This window comes from Vigna angularis, chromosome 9 (assembly GCF_016808095.1).
Source record: "Vigna angularis cultivar LongXiaoDou No.4 chromosome 9, ASM1680809v1, whole genome shotgun sequence".
Classification (NCBI taxonomy): domain Eukaryota; kingdom Viridiplantae; phylum Streptophyta; class Magnoliopsida; order Fabales; family Fabaceae; genus Vigna; species Vigna angularis.
In genome coordinates this window covers 4,008,383-4,031,343 of record NC_068978.1, presented here as the reverse complement: position 1 = coordinate 4,031,343, position 22,961 = coordinate 4,008,383, and the positions used below count along the sequence as shown (strand labels likewise).

Genomic DNA, 22,961 nt, shown 5'->3' with positions numbered 1-22,961 from the left:
ATATCCTGTTTTGTCTAATGTTTCGCTCGAAAATGTCAAATTAGTCCATTATTTAAAAAATGCGTCAATTATCACTTAATAAAATTTACATAAATGAAATCTCTTCCGTTAAATCCGTAAACGTTGACTATTTTTCTCTCTCTTCTACTTTTCTTTTATTTTGTTGTGCAATGTAGATTTTTGTCAGTTTTTTTTTCTCTTCTACTTTAAATACTCTCTCCTCCCATATCACTCAAATACTCTCTCCTCCCATGTCACTCACGTAGCCCCTTACCTCCCATGCATACTCTTATTTACTTTCCATGTGACGGTTTAACATGTTGTTATTTTTTGTAATTATTTTGTATTAAAATGTTGTTTGTCCCTTTTGTACAAAAAAAATTAATGTGGCCCGTTTATTTTAAATAATAACCTATTATTTATGATTCTTACTTTTCAATAAATTTTAAATAATAATGTTCTTATAATGTTATCATTTTTTTTCTATATTTTAGTTCTTTTATAACTTTAAGATATAATTGTGTATTTTTTTCAATTATGAGCTATTTTAAAAGAAACGACTTTTGTATAATAACCTGGTTATTATTCTTCCTTGAAAAACACTAGTTATTATATTTAGAGATTTAAGAAAAGAATTTAATTGCTAATCATAAGAATCATGGCTTTAAAAAAAAGAACAACGTAATGAAGCTTATTAAGTTATGATATAATGTAAAAGAAAAAAAATGAAATTATGAGTTAAATTAAAAATATCTTTGGTTTTTTATAATTTTTTTGAACTTATATATGAAGAAAAATGTAAATGTAATTAAAAATATTTTAGGAAATTTTGCTGCAATTAACTCAAGCTTTTTAGTTTTTATTTTGAATTTCAATTGGAATATTAATATTGCGTCTTATTTGTCGAATAATTAAAATAAGTATAACCATTAAAAATGTTATATTTTAGATCATCAGATTTTATTTCAAAAGTATTTTCTCCTGAATTATCTCTAATTGAAACTTAATATTAAAAAAAAAGACATTGAAACAATATTAAAAAAAGTGATGGAAAATACAATCTGAATTAAATGAAAAGTATTTGGGAGATGACTCTATAAATAAAAAGATATCAGTTAAGATTTTATGTTTAGTAGTCTTCTTTCTTTAATCCCATTCTACAATTTTCTCTCTGATCACCCTACATTTTATTAGACCAATGAAACAAAAAGGTTATTATGGGGACTAGAAAAAAAAAAACGGTTAAAAAAGTTCTATAAAGAATTTATATTAAAATGTATATTAAGTAAAATCTGACTAAAACCTGCGTTGCATAGAAAAAGAGAAAAAAAAAATAGTTAACGCGGTTTGTATATATATATATATATATATATATATATATATATATATATATATATATATATATATATATATATATATATATAAATGGAAAGGATTTCATTGATCCAAATTTTATTAAGTGAGAACGTAATTGACACACTTTTTAAAGAATAGACTAATTTAACATTTTCGAAAGAAACTTAGACAAAATAGGATATTGAACCTATAATTTATTTTTCAGTTGCCATATACAAAGACGTTTATTAAAATGAGTTTTTTTTTTTAAATACTTATTGTATAAGAAATATAAAACTGTTTAATAAATTAAGGTCAACGTTTTTTAGCACATGCCTAATACACATATAAGAGAAATTATAGATACAAAAGTACAGTTTCAATATTGAACTAGTCGTCTATGGTAAGATCAATTCAAATTTTTTTTTCTCTTAAAAGAAAGATAAAATCTGGACATACTTTTTTATTTTATAGTTTTTCTTCAGGTTTATTTTAGTTAAATTATTATTTTTATTTCCACAGTCTGTACTAAAAGTCAACATAAACGTATAATTTTAACTAATAAATTACACTACAAAAAGTACTTAAATAGTTACATGTAAGATTTTTTCCTAAATGAAAAGGAGAAACTTGTTCTTCTAACTTGTTATTTCCATTATTAAAAATGTTATTATTCGCATTTCCTAATACACTATTCGGTATTTATTGTACAGAGTGAGGAAAAATACATTTGTCACGTGTCTTGATTAATCTTCTGCATAAAATTGAAATAACAATTTAAAATAACGCCTCTAATAAATAATAGTAATTAATTTACCATATAAAAATCTATACATTAAATAAATACTTTTAATAAAATCATAGCATAAAAAAATTGAAATATTAATGAAAGCATGTGTTAAAAAACTACTTTATTAATTAAATAGTTACTGTATTAAAACAATACCTCTAATAAATTCACACTATAAAAATATTTATATATTAAAAGTGATACTTCTTTTAAGCATTGGCCTTCGAGAAAACAATAAATCAACTTTGAGGTCCTGTGATGTAATAACTGTAATGTCAGATTACAAAGTTGCCCTTTACACGTTTTGGTTATTTTTTATTCTTCTCAACGTGATGGTAACGGTAAAACTGCTTTCTTACCGAAACAGTAGGTTGCAGGTAACCAGTCTACCACGTTCAACTCAAGGGTCTCAACACTGACGGCGTTATTAACAATGTAAGGGATTTTTAAAATATGAAATGATTAAAATAGTTATTTTTCTTTTATTTATATCTAGCCGAAACACATAAAGGCATGTCTATATATATTATATATATTTTTTATTACGCCTTTTCTTAATTTTTTATACTTTTTTCACAATTTTTATTATTGTATAAAAGTAACGAAATTAAATACACATTATATAAAAGCAAAACTCTATTCACTTTCCATTATTTTATCTATATATAAATATAGTTATCATAAGTCACGACACGAATAACACATGCAATGCAAAATAAACTATCGAAACAAACTTTTAACTTTTTATATATATATATATATATATATATATATATATATATATATATATATATGTATATATATATATATGTATATATATATATATACATATATATATATATATATATTAATAAACAAATCATAACAATTTTTCTTCATTTAAAATTCAACATTTAACAATTAGACATAAATAAGTTTTATTTAAAACTAAAATTTAAATTTACAAGTGAATCTAAGATAAAAAAAATTATAATAACAATTCAAGTTGCATATAGGTCTATAATAACTCCTCTCTTAGGCCCTGTTCGTTTAAAGTGATTTGGGGGAGATGATTTGGGGGAGATGATTTGAATGGATTTGAGTGGATTTGAGAGTAATTTTTTTTTTGTTTTTTTGAGTGGATTTGTGGGTAATTGAGAGTGAATTTGGAAGTAAAGTTTGTGAGACTTAGTCTAAAATTTGATTGATGTGATAGATTTTAAAAATTAGTTTAATTGGTAGAAATTAAAGATTACCAAAATGCCCCTAGTTATAAAAGTAATATAAAATGTTATTTATAAATGTTATATTTAATTGTAAAAATATTTATAAAGAAAAAAAAATTATGAATAATTTATAAAATTAATGCTTAAAAATTATAAAAATTAAATAATCAACTTATTTTTAATAAATTAGAAAATATAATATACCTAATTTTAATTTTATTAAGATGTAGATATTTTTAAATTATAATATTAAAATAATTATAAAAAAACTAAAAATTTATAGCCTGTAACCGGTTACGCGTTTGCGTAACCGATTACGGGGAGGTCAGCGGAGGGTTTGAATTTACGAAGAGCTTAGTTAATTTTTTTTGGTTATGCTGATCGCTTTTGGGGTATTTCAGGTGATTTATTTGTTGATGGGAAGGTGATTCCTAGGCCACAATATAGATATTCGGATAGGCAACCCCATGCAGAGGCATGTCTCATCCGTGATTATTAATACCATAAATTACTAATTGAAACTTCTATAAATTTGTTCCATACAACATTGCCAATGGGAGACCCAGATTGATGATCGGCAAAGACCAATACTAGAGGACAAGAGACTACCTGAATGGTAATCTTCAATTCTTTATTCTTTATCCTACTTCTACAATATGACGTTTTCAGAGTTATGTGCAGGTATCCAACTTGCGTAACCGGTTACGATAGTGTAACCGGTTACGCGTGTGTTACCAAAATTTTGTAACCGTCACTTCTGTGTTATACTCTGCTGTAACCGGTTACACTTTGTTGTAATCGGTTATCACTTCCCGCTGTTTTCACGTTTCGTTCCGTACAGGGCATATGAGTCTTTGTGTATTAAATCACAGCAAATCTTCGCAAATTGGCGAGATAAGTTCAACCGTGCTATCTCGCAAATCAGCGCTATTCCATCGTTCCAAATCGTCGCAAATCATCGCAAGAGAACAACGTTCGTTTTCGAAATCCATCCTCGCCAATCACCATAAACAGTTATTTCCTTTCAAACGAACACAGCCTTAGTTTTTCAACTTGATATTTTAGTCTATGTTATTTAGACCCTCAATAAAACTAAAATATCTTTATTACCACATTGATATTAATTAATGCTTAAACTATATAACATTTCACACACTATCTCATATGTAACCACAAATTCACACAATTCTCAACAATCTCAACAATCAAACATGCACAAATTCCTTCAATAACAATAAACATAGTTATACAATATAGTTCATTTAAATAAAATTATAAATCAATCATGTATAAGAATTAATATTCAATTTACATTTATAAAAATATCCACATTTAATGGGTCAAAGAGACTAGAAGAATTTTTATAGTTTAAGCCAATATATACTTCCTTGAGATAAAGTAGCTGAGCTAATTAAAATAAACAAATTAGAAATTTAATCGTTTTTTTTTGTTGTTGTTATAATTAATAATCTTTTCTCTCCATGAATTGTGTGGCCAAAGTGTATAAACCTTTTATTGTTGCAGCACATAGAAACAAGCCAAACGAATTTATAGGTTAATATATGGAGATATGTTGTAAAATTTATACAAAATCAACTCTTTAATTTTATTTTTAATTTTGTTAAGTTGATTAGTGTCTTTTTTTTATTATTTCATTGAATTTGAATAACAGAGTTCGAACAGTCTAATGCTTTGTAATTATCATGTACATGTTATGATATACTGTAAAATAAACCGTATTTAAAATATGTAAATTTTTTGGACTGTGCATTTCAACTATTCGTTCCTTGTAGATTCATCTCTTAGATGTGTATTATATATAATGACCATGTACAATTATTAGTTTTTAAACATAACACAAACAAAATGACAAATATCTAAATATACTATAAATATTCATAAATTAGTATCACCAAATATAATAATTATTCGTCAGTAATTGTGATCTTAACTCAATTCATATCAAATATATGTTTCATTAATAACTATTACCATACTCATTACTACAACATCAAAATCAATCACATTAGTTGAAGAATTGAACTAAATAATTACTTAGATTATAAAAGTAAAGATAGGTTGTTTTAGTGACTTATTTTAAAACATAAAAATATGTTATTAAAACTTCCTTGCTCAATTTGTATGGTTTTGCTTAAGTAATAACTTGTATTTTGAATGTCTTGTCAAAACTTGATAATAAACGAAATTAAAACAAAACTTGTTCTTAGATTTTTCTTTGATAAGCTACTCAAATTATCATATGTGACATGCAATATATGTTATCGTTTGAGTGGAGAAATAATATTTAAACAATATATAATTGTGTAACTTAAGAAAAAATTAAAGATATATCCAAACATATAAAACTTTATTATTTGAGTGATCAATGATAATTTTTTGTATTCAAGATTGAAACCCTTATACTTAAGTGTTGCTCGAGTGAAAACTCGATGTTCAAGTGAAATATAAAAGAATTAGTAAATTTGTATGAAGTTCCAATTAAGCAAAACTAATTTTGAATAATTCAATCGTCTTAAAAAGCTTAAAATACATTTTAATAGTTTGAAAAAAACTACAAATTACCCAAAACAGTGTTAACTATATTCATTTTATCCTTCTAAACCACTGTCAAATTAAAAAAATCAACATAAATATCAATTTCATTTCAATATACAACTCATCAATCATTATTGTCAGAAAAAAAAATTAAAAAGATTAAAAACAAAGGACAATAAAACTGAGACCCAATGACTTGAGAAGGAAAAGTATTACAAGTTTCTATTTTTAAATATTTTTACATGCATATTCGGATATTGTTCTATTTGAGACATTAATGAACAACTTTTTAAGGAAAGTTTCAGTTGTAGTTGATGAAGTCTCTTCTTGTTTATTTTTGTATCCTTTTAATGATGTATATACGTTTTTTTGTTTTTTTTTTAACTTAAAGCACAATCTACAATTTTAAACCATGTTATTATTACAAAGATATGTATAATTATCAATGATCAACTGAAAGTATCTAAAAAATTCACAAGATTGTCAACGGAGTACTAAAGAATAATACTATTTCTAATCAATTTACTTTCATAAAAATGTACATATTATGATTTACAGCCTGGTAGTAAAAACAATCTAATTAAAAACTACGTCGCCGTTGAAATTTAAATGTCATAAATACCTATATGTATGTCCAAATATTATTTTTATTTTGTCATCACGAAGGTTTAGGTTGTCATAAACATTTATAAGTACTATTATTATTCATCTTCACTTTCAACTTCAATTTCTTTTTTATTAATTTTAATATGATTAGCTATTTTGTATTTTCAATGAGTGAAATTTGTGACAGCATAAGTTGCCTTAAACCTAAAATCCACACAAAATAATATCTCTTCTATATCACGAGAAATCTCTACGTCACTCACCAAACATTTTCTTATGCCAAGCCATGCATTGTACACACGTAACTGCTAATTATTCACAACAAAGAAAAGTATCCAACAACATATAATCATGCGTAATCTATTTATGTTTTATACTTTACAATTTTCTTATTTTCATCGTTGTCTGATGTAATAAACTGCAAAAGTAACTTGTGTTTGGCACGTGTGTGATCTACTCGCATGATCAATGCTGACAGCACTGCCAGTAAAAACATCAACCTTACCGTTTACCTTTCCAAACAAGAAACCTCACCGGTTGCCACTGTCAGGGGTAAAACGGTAAGACTGCCCTCATCTCAGAAAAAAAATTCATTTTTTTGTGTATATATACTACTATACAGCTCCCACCTCCCACCAAACTCAATTATACAAAACCCTGAAGAAAGACACAACAACCATTGTTACTTTCCATTGATTGAGCTAAAGCTTTGGCTTTTCTCGGATAATTTTTCATTGGGTACAAGAAAGTCTCTAACTTTCACCGAAAGAGCAAGGATCTGATATGTGTGGAGGTGCGATTATCTCCGACTTCATTCCGGCGGGGCCCGCCGGCCGGTCCCGACGCGTGACCCCCGAAATCCTGTGGCCGAATTTGAGGAAGCGGTTCTCGAAGCCGCTGCTGGACGATGATTTCGAGGCGGGGTTCAGGGAATTCAAGGATGACTCTGAAATCGAGGATGATGAGGATGAAGAGGACAGTTTGATGGTGGTTGGTGTGAAGAAGTCCGTTGGCTTTTCTCGCCCCAACAAGACCTCTAAGTCTCTCTCTCGTGGTAACTTTACTTTCTGATGATCATCCTTTGAGTTTTAGTTGTGTTTTTCTGTTGTTTTGTTTTGGTTTTTTAATCTGGAGTTGTGGTTTCGGTTTTACATGCATTCCTTGCTTCGATGCTTTGGTTTCTTATGGTTGTTGAGTGATGGAAAAGTTATTACTTTTTAATGCTTGTGCCGTTTTTTAAACAAAAAACTGTCGAAGATATTGACTTTTTTCTTACAGAGAAATGCTTTTGATGTAAGGTTTTCTGGGATGTTAATTTTGGTTTTGTTTTTATTCTTCTGGAAGTTCTGTTTTTGGAGTTGGCACGGCAGAGGGGATTTTATTGAAATCGTTGTGGATCTTGTGAGCGTTGAAGAGATTTATTTGCTATATGAAATTTATTTGTAAAAATAAATGGAACATCTTTTGTGATCATTTTGGGGCTTGTTATGTCTATGCACTGTGGATGAAATTTGGGGATTACATTAATTGACTACAGAGCCGTATGTATCGGGGCATGATTTTGTAGATCCAATTAAAGTTGGTTTCGGTTGCTTGTTTAATCATCTCAAGCAAAGTTGCAATTTCTTTAGGACTCCTGATGATTTGTTGGTGAAGTTGAATTTTGTACTCCACCTTATTTCAAAACTTTTATGAGTTGGGTATTTATTTGTCTTTTAGGACTTTTTTCTTCTGGATATAAAAAATATAGGAACAGTGTTCTTTCCATTGGTTTTGGCTGGGTGTTTGAAGCATAGCTCACGATCATTGACTGGATCAGTTCAGGAATTCAGTTGCATGTGCCTTTGGGATTGATTTTTGTGTTTGAAAATTATGCTTTAAATTCAACTATGCTTCTTTGTGGGCACAATCAACAAGACAGGGTTGACCCTGTTCATTAATTGTTCATTAGTTGATCCAATTTTGGCATTTCATTTAGTATTGCTTTGGTTATTCGTCTGCTAGGTGGTTTACTGTTTGTGGGCTAAACAATGTTTGCTTGATTTAGATTTCTCGCTGGTTAATCCATGAAATTGAAACGATTGTTACATTGTTATTACAAGCTGTGAATGTTTCTTCATAATACTGATTTTCCTTTTACCTTGTAGTGTTGTCTGATAGATCTGAATAGGTTTGTTTATCTGTGTTTTTGGTATGTGATAAATTCTTTTAATGATACTCCATATATATTGTTTCTACGCGATTATTTATGTTATTTCTGATTTTTATTGAAGGATCAACAACTGTAAAATCTGGGGAATCAAAAGGGCAAATTGAGAAGTGTGCCAAGAGAAAGAGGAAGAACCAATATAGAGGAATTCGTCAGCGTCCATGGGGAAAGTGGGCTGCTGAGATCCGTGACCCAAGAAAGGGGGTTCGTGTTTGGCTTGGAACTTTCAGCACTGCTGAAGAAGCTGCAAGAGCTTATGATGCTGAGGCAAGGAGGATCCGTGGCAAGAAAGCCAAGGTGAATTTCCCTGATGAGCCTTCAGCTGTTTCTTCAAAACGCCTCAAGGTGATTCCAGAGGAAAGCCTGAGCTCTGTGAAGCCAAAAATGAACCACTTGTTCAACTTTGGTGACAATCTGGAGGACTACTACAGCCCTGTCGATCAGGTGGAACAGAAGCCATTGGTTAACCAGTATGTGAACCCTGGTCCATTCACTGGAAACTGTGTTCAGCTCTCACCAGTTACTCAATCTGCTGATGTTACTGCTTATTTCAGTTCTGAGCATTCGAGCAATTCATTTGATTACTCTGACCTTGGATGGGGTGAACAAGCTCCAAGGACCCCTGAAATCTCCTCCATTCTTTCTGCTCCTCTGGAGGGTGAATCTCAGATTCAGAAGAAAGACAGTGAAGACATGATGCCTGTGCAAGATGATTCTGCAAAGACACTTTCTGAGGAGCTTGCAGACATAGAATCCCAGCTGAAGTTCTTCGAGGCCCCTTTGTTTGATGGAAGCTGGGGTGATGCTTCATTGGCTTCTCTGCTAGGCAGTGATGCAACTCAGGATGCTGGAAACCCTTTGAACCTTTGGAGCTTCGACGACCTGCCATCAATGGCAGGCGTTTTCTGAGCAACATTGTATCTCCCTTTATGTAAATAAAGCTACAAGGTAGTTTTTTTCATTCAGTTTCTGCTCCCCTCTTACTGGAAACCATCCCTGCATAGATTACTATTACTATTATTATTATTATTGTTCTTGATTGTGTATTGCTTTCAGGAACGGTGGTCGTGGTGTTGATGATGGAGTCACAGGAAGAAGTAACATGCTTAAGGACACGTGTCGTTTATTCTCTTGTAGCTAATGCAGTATAGGTCTATATAGGTTTTTTTAGGTGTCCTTTGTGAACTCAAAGACCTCCTTTTCAGGGGATTTTCTGCTTGATGTCCATAAGGATTTATATTATATATGGCCTGGGATACACTCTTGACTGCTGATATAGTTATTATATTAACTTGGTTATTTTCATTGTGGAAATTTCATTATGATTTCATACCACCATTTATTCAATGCTTTGTTTGGTTCATGATTCTTTTTTGTTTCACTTTTCTGGTTTGCCTACATTTTTGGATGAAATTTTTAGCTATTTTTATGTGTGGAAAACCTTTTTGCTCTAAACCTATGTCTTGCATTGTTTGTTCTGTTGAGGAGTGTTATTATGCATTGAAAATTTAGGTGTGATCAAAGATTTTTGCCTTCTGATACATTATTTATTGTTATTATTTCTTATAATAATTTCTTCATTTTCTTATTTTTCCTTATGTAAGTATAAGTCTCGTTTATTGAGAAAATCTTTTTGAGAAATTTCAATGTTTTCTTCAGGTCCACGTACATGTTTTCATCGAAATTCATATTTTTCTAGGGTAAATCTAAAATTTGTTGGAAGTTGGCGTTTTTATGTTTTACTTTATACGCTTTCTAATACAGATTTCATAAGTACTTTAATTGTATATTGCTTTTAAGAATGGTCAAAATTTAGATATGGTATTTATTAAATGATGTTCTTTAATTAAACTTTCAGTATCTTTTTCACAATCCACATTAAATGATCTTTTTAAATTAAATTTGGTAGCTTTTTTTTGAGAAACAGAGTTTAAGAAACTGCATATTTTTTTGATATATTCAACAGTGAAATATTAATGATTTGTTACCGGTCAAAGTTCGGCAGCCAAAAGCACTTAAACTAAGCTAGATTTAGAAAATTTCAAGCACGAATGTCAAATGTTTTTCTTTTTATCAGTCAAAGGTTTTTTGTTGTAACTTAGGAAAGCATAAAGGAAATTAAATAAATTTTTAATGTTATTTGCAGCGTTTATTATTTGTTTTAATATATAATAGCTTAGCATTTTGTATTTGTGTCAATACTTTCATCGCATTTATTACTTGTTTAACTATTTCATAAAAAAATTATACATCAATAGCTGCAAAATATTTTCAAATCTATTTTTTTTTAAAGATTTTAAGAAAGTATAAATATTATGTATTTTTTAATGCTTTTTCTTAACATACTGAAAAAGTTTATAAAAATATGACATTACTCTGTTTTTTATTAATAAAAGGGTCAAAAGTTTGACAACGATTAACAGAAGTCTTCTTTGAAAGAGCATATGATATAAGTGTTTGAAATAAATATACGTCAAAATTCATAAAAATATCCTATAATTATCTCACGAGATATTATTTTTAGTTTATGTTTGTAAATTCTTTAAAGTGGCTTATAAAAAAAATCACTTTTAAATATTACAAGGTTCGACAAATGGACTTTATGTATATATTTTCCTTTCACAAATTCATGGTGACTATACTCGCGACGAATGAAATATTTTTAGATACATATAATACGAAAAAATTAATATAAATATTAAGTTTGTACAAAAAATCACAATTTTTGTTAATAAAGTTAATTCTTTAATGAATTCCCTTCTTTTCAACAACTGAAAATATAATTTAATTAATATAACTTATACTTTCATAATTTCTTTTATTGTGACTAGTAATTTGTTTATATTTTTCTTCTACAATGTTTTGTAGTGAATATATTTTTATAGTTTACTGTTTACGAATGTTTTAACTATTTTACAACAAAATATAAATTTTCAAGCTAGTATCACGTTATTCTTCTTCTTCTTATTATACAATTTTAATTTCAAAAGTTAAATTTAGATTTTAATTACCAACTGTTTTTACTTTTTAACTTATTTACTGGAGCAGGTAAATTTTTTTATGGTACTGATTTTATGCTTCTTAAATTTATTACCGTGAATGTTTTTTTCTTAATTTATGATACTCAAACGTGTTTCTTTTAAAAAAAGTAAATCGTGACTATTTTTATTTTCATACAATCTTAATATAATAATTACTTGGTTAATTTTAATTTCTCCATTAATGATTCTATTATTGTTTTCTTTTAATATAAAAGGGAGGCAAATATCTTATGAGTATTTATTATGTATCCAAATCTCACATATCACCCAAAACGTAAAATTGTATTTTTCAGAGAAAAAAACGGCAACTTTGTGTAATAAGAAACATGTACATATTCTTGGGATTTCACAAACACAACTTTGTACGTTGTTAGCATCACGTGGGAGGCAAAAGTTGGGGTGCAGAGGCACGTGACAGAGTGATCGGAAAACCAATCAAATTCATCCTTAGACCTTGTATTCTCGGTAAGAATGGAAAGTTAAAGTGCATGACACGATTCCGATCTTAGGTTTACCCATGTTACCAAGTTTAGGTCACTTACAAAACGACATCATCTGTTTTGGGATTGCGAAACCTAATATGCTTCGAATTGCGTACCCTCTGACTACCATGTTCTTGTCACTCATCCGTGTGGCCATTCCAGCACCGTATAAATTCAAAGCCTTTCACGTGATTCACATACGTGTCAGTGGAATTAGGTACTAAATTTAAGACTTTGATATAATTACGTGTTTTCTTTCTTTGTTTTGATTTTGTATGTAGGTTGTTTTCTTATGATAGAATTGGGAATTACTATTTCATACTTTGTTGTTTCATTTTGTTTATTTTATTGTTTCTTAATAGTTTTTTGTTTTGGTTTTTTTAAAGTTTGAACCATTTTCTTATTTTATTTTGTAATCGTAGATTTTGGAGTAGATTTTTAGTTAAGAATAATTCAATTACAGTTTAATGTTTCATAAGTATGCTTTATCTTAATATTTTGAATTTGTGATATTTTAATATGAAAGTTGATCGTTGATAATATATTTGGTTACTAATGAGATTAATAATCGATCAGTCTATGTTATTTTGAAAGTACTAGATAATTAATTGACTAATTATTTTTGGTAATACGGTCACAGAACAATTTATACTGTATATTTTTGTTGTATCTAGCAACTGCTACATTGTTATAGTAATGAAAAAGAATATGAGAATGGTAATTACTTCCTTGCTGGCGGCTATGAAGTTTGTTGTTTTGGTGAAGACCATGGAAAACTTTATCAACTTCTTCCAGCTAACATGATAGCTACAGACAATGAAAATAATAATAAATAACAATATCACTAACTTTTTATAGTATGTGTTTGTGGTTTTCACATGCATTGTATGTGATCAGAAAGTTTCATACAGAAAATATAAAAGAACAGTAATAAGAAAAATTACGTTTTTGAAAGAATATAATAATACAAACACAAGTAAATAAAATTTTCTTTAATTTTATTTTTTGAATCTACATAATAAATTACAATTGAATCATTTTCCAACAAGATACATGATTCATGACGCATGTCTCAATAAATAACTACTTCTTCGTATAATTTGGAAGACTTACATTAATTAGACATGTCCGATAGAAATTAATACATGATCTATTGAAAACGTTATTAGTAAATGATTAGTATAATTTAATGTATAAATCATTATTATTATTTCCATTGTCATCATGAATAATTAGATTTTTCTTTGAGTAGCTTTCTCTCGTAAATAACCTAATTTCCTACAACTAATATGGTTTGGGCAAGACAAAATTACTATCTTTTAATTATTTAAAGAAATAACACATTAATTATAAATCATATGATACTATTTAAAATCAATCAAAATTATTTTAAAATTACACTCTTTTTTCTTCTAATTTAAATTCTCACTTTATTTCTTTTATTTTCTTTTCTTTTCTTTTTTCATTCCTTCATCGAACAAAGATTTAACAGAATAATTCTATTTGTGAGAGATAATTGAAACCAAAGATTAATTATAAAATTACAGCTGAATAATAGGTTATTTTAGAAATTAGCTTACTAATTGATTACTTTAAAGTTATATATGATAAATAAACAAGAAAGTAAAAAAAAGAAAAAAAAAAGTACAATGACTTTCTAACGACGTCAAATATCATTATTTTGATGACTATATCAGTAAAATCAGAGTGACAAGACTCAAGAGTGATTGATTTCCCATACCTTAAAAATAAATAAAAATTAATAAATAAATTTCATGTGATCCTGATTCTGACATATGATTGAAACGTATAATCATACATTTTACTTATTTTTGGTGAAATATAATTTGAGAGTTTTATTTTTCTCAAGATGCCATGAATTGTTAGGTGTGGAAGAATGAATGGACATAGGAAATGGGCTTGTCTTGCACTGATTGAGTAGCCTTTCCGCCTATGAGCTGAGATGGATCAGATTTGTAAATGGGCTTATAAGGCCTTTTTGCCAAACTACACGAATTAAAATTTATAGCTTATGAAACTAAAATGAAAATAAATAACTTAATTTCAAGGATTATTATATCTACCAACTCAAGATACATTCCTTTCAAACATTAAACAGATGATCATAAAAGAAAAAGCCTCTTTTGTTTTGAAGGATAACCTTGAATTAGAGTGATTTTTAAGAGATTCCATCACTTCAGCAGAATAAACAAAACCATTGGAGTATATTTTCATAATTTTTTTATGATAGAGAATAAAGGATAAACAAATTTTATCGTAAATCCACACACACACACACATATATATATAATATGTAATATTAATATTAAAATACTTTTTAAAATTTGTAAATAGATATTATTTATTTACCTTAAAAGGAGCCCACAAAAAAATCATTATGTCTGTTTTGTGGTTTGTCTGCCTTCTGGATGATGCAAGTAGAAAAGATGTGCAATATTGGTTATATAATATTTTTATTTTATTAAAAAAACTAATTTTTAAGAATTGATGTTTTAATTTTTGGCTTTTTGTTTAAAATATTTATAAGAATGTTGTGTTTTTGGTGAAGCTGAGTGTTTTTTCCTAATTTTGAGGGACTAGAGAAAAAAAAATTAAAATATTAACTATTCAAAAATTAATAATCCGTCACGTGGCCAGTTAATGTGCATGTGTTAAAGGTGTCACAATATTTCTTTTAATAATTTTATTTTTAATTTTTTCTAGATCATCAATATACACTTTTAATATCTTTTCAACTATTTCATAACCTGAAAAAACCAACACAAAATTTCATTACCTCACATTTACCACCTTCTATTTTGAAGAGTCTGAAAGCAAAAACAATTTCATTAGAAATGTCTTATTAATACAAATTTCAAATAAAAAATTAAAAGTGGGTAAATCAGTATATGTTGACATCTATATATTTTATTTTTCACTTGTAAATTAAAATAATCTAAGACATTTACAAATTTAGTCATAAAGCATTTTTCCTTGGTCAAAACTTTTTGTTTCATAATGAAACAAAGTGATATATTTGAAGCACTCAATCTGAATTTTTGATATTGTTTGACTTTCATTTCTGAGTTCCACTTTGGATTTTTTAAAACTCTAACCAAGAAAATTTGAAAATTCGTTCCAGAAACGCAACCTCCCATGTGTTTCAGAGGGATTTTATTATATTCAAAGTGTTCCACACAAAACAAAGAACCTTTAAAATATAACATCAGAAAAAAATTAATTATTTTTATAGTTTTAACTAGTTATACAAACTTATATAAATGAATATGAAGTAAACTTATATATGTTTTTAATCTTTGAATTTGATGTAAAATTTTATTTAATTTTGTTTAAAATTTTAATATTTTTTAGTTTCAAAATTTTAAAATAAATGAATATAATATTTTTTTAATATAATAAAAATGTCTTTTAATTGACATTACAGTGAAAATATTTTAAATGGTATAAATAATTCAAATGATAATATAAAATATATTTGATATATCAAAAATATTTAATAAAATTGAATAAATAAAATTATATTAATTTATTTTTAATTTTTTTTATCAAAATATGTCAAAATTCGAATAAAGGTGAATTTTAATTTGATATAAAAATTTTAAACTAAAATTATATTTAATTTTAATAGATAATATAATTTTCCACTGTGATGGTGGTTGAATTTTAAGACGAAAGTTAAATATGCTGTACTATAAAAATATAAGACATATTGGATGTTGACCATGATTGACATAGAAGCTTTTTCTTTTAATTAAATGATGCCATTTATTTTTAAATCGCATTTATATGATAAGAAATATATGTATACCACACAACACAGAAAACAAAGGTGATACAAATAGATAATTAGGTAAAACAATGTTAAAAAATTATGAAAATTACATTTTTATCAAATTATAAATCCCGCCAATCCATTTTGTCTGATCTACTATAAAAAAACCTAATAATTTCTTAAAGTTTTTCTTTTGTAAAAGAATTATATTTTCAAGTTTTTTCATTATAAATTATTCTAAAATATACATTGTTTTATTTATAAGAAAAGTAACGAGCGTTCAAAATATTAATTCAAACTTTCAATTAGCACTACAAGTTATAATATAACTACTAAAATTACAATTACATAGTATAAAACAAATTTATACAGTGATAGAAAATTACCTTAAAATAGTTTGGAGGTAAAGAAGAGACTAGAATAGAAATTGGCTTGAAATGTAATATATTATTTGAATAAAACTATAAAAAAATAATAATGAAATGTGGAATTAAGACTGTAATTAGAAGGAAGGTACATAAAGAAATGTCAAGGAATTTGATAAATATTCAATGAGTCAAATAAATGAAAAAAATATAAAAAATTATTAAAAAAAACCTAAAATTAAATAAAATAAAAAACTAAAAAAGACTATGGAAATAAATTGTTAGATTGTCTAATTATGAAATGTTTTAATAATTTAAAACTGACATGAAAAAGGAGAATGTGGTGTCTATTATTTTTATCTCTACCAATTTTAAAAATATGATATTACACTTATTTATATTTAAGATATTTTCTTAAAATTAAGATGATTTCAATTAATAGAAGAGATTCACATGTTTAATATTTGAAAGAATAACAGAGTTTAATATTTTTATGAAAATAATAGAAATGAAATAAATATTCATTAGATATAATATGTAAATATTATTTGAATAAACATAAGATTAGAAGAATTAGAAAAAACTTAATAAATGTACGTAGACTGTATTTTTTAATATGTTTATTAAAGCAGGAGTTATGAAAAAGACATAGGTATTAGGTTGTGCTAACTTTGAAAATTTGTCACATGTATTCACTAAGCCTCTCTCAATTCTGTCCTTAAACAGAGTAACTCACATGTGGTTTTTATTTATAAATAATGCTCGGCTTAGTTCATGCCATGTCGAATTAATTACATCTATAATGGCATTAACACGAACACAATGAAGGCATCAATGGGTGGCTCTACCATGTTGTATAATAATGTTTGGAGAGAAATTATTCAGCGTCTGTGAAGGCACCCATTTTGTCAGAAACGTAAGACAGCGACATGACAACATAGAAAATGGCAATGCCATAGCATGGCATCAAACAAAAACCATTTACAACATCTAACTTTCATCTTTCACTTTCAAAAATATTCTTCTAAAATCAATTTTTTACATTTATTTGATATTATTATTATATTTTTTGGAAAAAATATAAAAGTTTATATTTATAATCATTTTATTTTTGTATTATGTGAAATTAATGTAAAAGTATCTTAGCAAATCATTGCTTTTTCATTTTCTCCATCTCTCTAATTTTCAAATCTTAATCATTCGAACTTTCTATCTACAATTAACCCAATTTCATCATCTTCAAATTTATAATAGAATATTTGATAATGGAATGCGCAAGATTTTTATTTGCCGGCTTACAAGGCATCACTTTCGATCTCCAAACTTCATATATATTCTTCGATGTCTCTCATTTTGATAACATCATCAACGCATATATATTAATTTCTACCCATCAAATCGCGTTGACTAAGCCAAATTAAACACTAAGTAAACTTAAAATGATTGTTCACACTACGTAATATGTGGCCAATATGGACAATGAAAGATTTGAAGTTATATATATATATATATACACACACACACACACACACACTCTTGTCAACCATTTGAGATTGCAGCAGATTCTGAGAAGATGAAGTTCACAGTGTCAAATCTATCAAGCTCTGTGTTCTTCCTCCTCATCTTCTTCTATGCTTTTGTGTCTCCCATCCATGGAAGCAACAGACATGCTGCTCTCTTCATTTTTGGTGATTCTTTCTTAGATGCTGGCAACAACAATTACATCGACACTACAGCTCTTGACCAAGCAAATTTCTGGCCCTATGGGGAAACATACTTCAACTTCCCAACAGGGAGATTCTCTGATGGAAGGTTGATATCAGATTTCATAGGTAATTAAGATTTGGAGATCTCATGTTTCTTGTCTTGTTACTGGTGAGAATCCAATTTGGTTGAACCACCATATTTTCTTGTCCCCCGTTACGCTAATGGTATCTGATTAACTTAATTAATATCATAATTTTTTTGCAGCTGAATATGCAAAGCTGCCATTGGTTCCACCATATTTACAACCTGGCAATAACCAATACTATGGAGGAGTGAATTTTGCATCTGGTGGAGCTGGTGCTCTTGTTGAAACTTTTGAAGGGTCGGTGAGTCAAATTCATATGCCCTATTTTTGCTTTACCATTAATGCTACTTTTTAAGTAAGTGAAAAGGTTAATTAGTGTAAGTGATCGAGAAGATATATATAGTAATTGGTAATTAGCGTGTCATATGCATGTCAAGCATCTAGGATGCATAGCTAGGCCACTACGATAACACATAGGGATAGCAGTATGATTAGGTTAATTGAATAGGCCATGCTTTTTTATTATCATTCTGGTTTTTTTGTCCATAAGCTTCTTCTAGTTGTAGCAGAACAGTGATTAAAACAAGCACTAGAGAACATGCTGGTTTTTACCTTTTTTTTACTTTGCCGACACATGACATGACATGACATTGTCCTAAAGAAGCCCTAACCTCACGGGCCAACCAATGAACCTAACACAAACCTTGACCTATCATTTCGTGTAAGATCAGAGAATCTTCTTTCACTAAAAATAAACAAAATTACTATGGTAATGTTGTAAAAAAGTGATGTTTCTTTTTAAGATAGCCTTTTTTTTTATTATTATTACTTCTTGAGTGCGTGTGTGGTTTAAAATAATGTTTCAAATAAAATACAAAATATCAGTTAGAATTGGCCATATGCTTCCTTTGGTAGACTGAAAAAAAAAGAAAAAGAGAGTGAAAGACAAAATAGATGAAGAGGAAAATACAAAACAGTTATTAGAAAGAGAAAAAATTTATTTGAAAAATTAATTGAAAGAAAAATATTTTTTTTTCTATTTTCAATATTTGTATTTATTACCATTGATATTATTTTTATTATTTATTCATTATAAAAAAAAGATATTCATTATGAGAGCCATATAAATGTTAGGAGTTAACTAACTATACGATGATATTTTTTTACAAATGATATTTTAATATACATAAAATTTTTACATTTAATGCTATCCTTTTTAACCTTTTACTTTTTTTTTTTACAAAAATATACAAATTCATTTTTTATGACCATTTTGTTTTTTATTTTGTGTTAAATAAAAGTAAAAGTGTGTTATCCTCTTGTTATTATTTTTTTTTATAATACTTACATTGAGTTATGATATGAAACACAACTTTTATGTTTTTTCTATACTCATTTAGGTAGTCCTTATTTATAGTATTTGATGTTGTAGGATTGTCTTGACAATATATTTTCATACAATAAATACAAATTTATCAATAAATTTGAATTCATTGATATAAAACCCTGAAATTTTTTGTTTCTTAAACTCTTTTATAGGTTAAAAAGGATCCTAAAAAATAGTTCCGAATACAGTGGCCTGAATCATGCATGACACTTTGTTTGGTATTGAAAACTTTCAGGTAATACCTTTGAAAATACAAGCAAGAAACTACAAGAAAGTTGCAGCTTTTCTGAGGCACAACTTAGGGAAATCCGAAGCTAAGTTATTGTTATCAAACGCTGTCTACATGTTTAGCATCGGAAGCAATGATTATCTCAGCCCGTTCTTGACAGATTCTGATGTTCTTAAATCATACTCTCATTCAGAATATGTTGCTATGGTTGTTCGTAATATGACTTCCATTATCAAGGTAAAAACTTACTCCTTTTTCTTTTTCTTTTTTAATTTCTCACACAGATAATGCTCCGTCGTTTTATTTTACTGTATTTATTTATCCAGATAGCACATTTTTTATGTATTAGTTTACAATTCGATTTCTAAGAAATCAAATTCTAAATATGTTTTTGGTCTTTCTGTTAAAAAAAACATGCACAGTAAAACCATATTATTTGAGTAAATAAAAATTACATGATGTTATATTGGTTAAAAAAAATCCCTTTTTCTTTTTATATTTTCTACCCACAGAAAACTTAGAAAGGGTCATACATTTGAATCTTCAAGGTTTTGTTCTTAATCTTCACAGGTTAAAAATGAACTCATATTTGAACATCTGTATAGTTTTCCCTCCTTAACAATGTTAACATTTAGCACTTATTTTAATATATTAATTGTAGATTTAATTAGTTTTATTTATTTTTTAATAATTTCTTATCTCAAATATTTAGTCACGTATATCCTCAAATGGATTCCTTCAATATATTTTAGAATTTACGTTCTTTCCCTATCTCCGTATTTCCCCCTATTTTATCAAAAAATTATTTTGGTCAAAACAAGCTTTAAACTGGTCAAAATAACTAAAATAAAAACATGCTTTATATAATCCAGTCAAGAATAAGAGACAACGTGACAAGTACGGCATTTGACTGTAACTTCGATTCAATTATGACTATGTTAAATATGTCCATAAAATTGACTTACAATAAAATATATATTTTAACGACAAAGTTAGGTTACTTCATATTCTGTCTAATTTCTCTTAAATCTGTTTTCTTAGGTTGATTCTTTGCTATGAAATATTAGGGCTAAATCAAACTGTAATATAATTCTGTTTAATTTAATAAAAATAATTTATTTAAACTATGTTATAATTTTATTTTAATTGTATTTTGATTAACACAAAATTACCTATCAAATTCATAATTGATTTTGTTAAATATTTTACTTTTATTCCCAAAGAATAAGCTGCATGCAATTTAACCAGTGGAAGAAAAAGAAAGAAAAAAGAGAAAATATTTTTCTTCTGACTGGGGCCTGCAGTAGTACACAGACCACCGTCCATAAAGTAAGACCAACATTCAAATGTTAGAAATGGTTAGTCAGAAGACTTTCCAAAGTCCTAAACGTGCTTATAGGTAAAAAAAAGTTCATTTCTTTGTCTTTTTCCGTCAACTTCCCTCCAATTTAACCTGTGGTGTTAAACACAAGACAGAAAATTACAGAAAAAAAATTATTATGTATTGTTGGAAGAAAAGTGTCACACTCAACAATCATATTTAAATGAAAAAAACAATTTTTTTCTGCCGTCTTTCAATATAAAAATTTATAGTATTACAAGCTATGTTATATAAGAGTATATCTAATCATAGCTATTTACAAAATAATTATAGGGTCTAATTTTTAAGCTTCTAATTATTAGAATAAAAACCTATTGAAACTCTTAAATCTTATGATCAATTGTAACAATGATTTATACATAATTATCAGTATGGATTCATCAAAACAATAACATGTATAGTAATGTTTTACTATGGTTTTTGTAGGGCATATACAAGAGAGGGGCTAGAAAATTTGTGTTGATGAACTTGCCACCCTTGGGTTGTCTTCCAGGAACCAGAATAATTGATGTGGAAGAAAATGGAAAATGCTTGCAAGAACTTTCAAACCTTGCAAGTTTACACAATAGAGTTCTACATCTGCTTCTCTTGCAACTGCAGAATAAATTGAAGGGCTTCAGATTTGCACTGTATGATTTCCACACTGATGTCACTCAAATGATGAACCATCCCTTCAAATATGGTATGTCTTTAACACTGGAACTTATGATCTTTAATTTAAAAGCGATTTTGCAAAACAATAACAGGAAAGTGTGTTGCTATATATGTGTAAGGTTTTTTAATACTAAACAAATTTATACAAAATAAAATCACTTTTAATTCAAAATTTTAAGAAAATAACTTTGAGTTATTTTAATTTGCTAATAGATATATATTTTTTTTAACAATATTTGTTATTTATTAGATCTATCGTATTAGATCTATCGTATCATCTGTTATCGGATCATCGGTTATCGGATCACTCGTTAATGTATAGTCCACTGACGATACAGGTTTGAAGGATGGAAAATCAGCATGTTGTGGAAGTGGAAGATTGAGAGGAGAGTATAGCTGTGGAGGGAAGAGAGGGCAGAAGGAATATGAATTGTGTAAGAAACCGAATACGTATTTATTTTGGGACTCTTATCATCTCACAGAAAGTGCTTACAAAAGCATAGCAGATAGAATGTGGGATTTTAGTAACACCTCTTACAATATAGGGCCTTACACTATCAGACATTTCTTCCAACTTCCATGATTTCTTTCATCTTTCATTGTTTTTGCTTCATTGCATCAAAGATAAAATATTCTTATTATCGTATTATATCCTCATTGTGTCAACAAAGTCTATGCAGATAAGTTTGGTGTAATAAGGTTTAATCATGAATACTAATTTTGTATATGTTTTTGGTCACTTTTTTATTATGTGATCCTAATTCTAGTTTAATTAAGCTATAATTTTTTATTTTCTTATTTTCATTAATTTTGTGACAATGTGATGTTAATGCTAATTTTCTTATATTTATATTTTTATTAGTTAATTTCTTTTTGGAATTATTAATATTTGTATTTTTATTAATGAATATTTTTGAAATTATTTTTAAATAAATTATCGTATTTATATTCTAATAATATAGTTAAAGGTTGTTTAAAATATGATAAAAATAATTTTTAAAACATTAAAAATCACATGATAATATTAAATTACGTTTTATTTTTAAATAGTCACCCGTGAAGTTTAAATTTATTAAAATTATATTTTTATTAACGAGAAATTATTTTTAAACCAACTTTAATAATTATATTATAAT

At 27.5% G+C, this 22,961-nt stretch overlaps 2 protein-coding genes across 3 annotated transcripts; both read left to right on the top strand.

Moving 5' to 3' along the window:
- Positions 1-7,120: 7,120 nt before the first annotated feature.
- On the top strand, positions 7,121-10,015 carry LOC108347531 (ethylene-responsive transcription factor RAP2-12). Of its 2 annotated transcripts, XM_017586828.2 has the most exons (4): positions 7,121-7,546; positions 8,766-9,171; positions 9,256-9,649; positions 9,758-10,015. In XM_017586828.2, exons 1-3 carry the CDS (start codon positions 7,276-7,278, stop codon positions 9,608-9,610), a joined length of 1,032 nt encoding a protein of 343 aa, XP_017442317.1. In that variant the 5' UTR covers positions 7,121-7,275; the 3' UTR covers positions 9,611-9,649; positions 9,758-10,015. The 2 variants fall into 2 exon arrangements, with proteins under 2 accessions (XP_017442317.1, XP_017442315.1); XM_017586826.2 differs by having other exon boundaries at positions 8,766-9,649.
- Positions 10,016-17,907: 7,892 nt separating this feature from the next.
- Positions 17,908-22,474, top strand: LOC108347197 (GDSL esterase/lipase 5). The gene is made up of 5 exons (XM_017586358.2): positions 17,908-18,214; positions 18,354-18,475; positions 19,797-20,027; positions 21,598-21,853; positions 22,164-22,474. The coding sequence occupies exons 1-5, from the start codon at positions 17,956-17,958 to the stop codon at positions 22,406-22,408; spliced, it is 1,113 nt and encodes a 370-aa protein (XP_017441847.1). The 5' UTR covers positions 17,908-17,955; the 3' UTR covers positions 22,409-22,474.
- Positions 22,475-22,961: the final 487 nt, after the last annotated feature.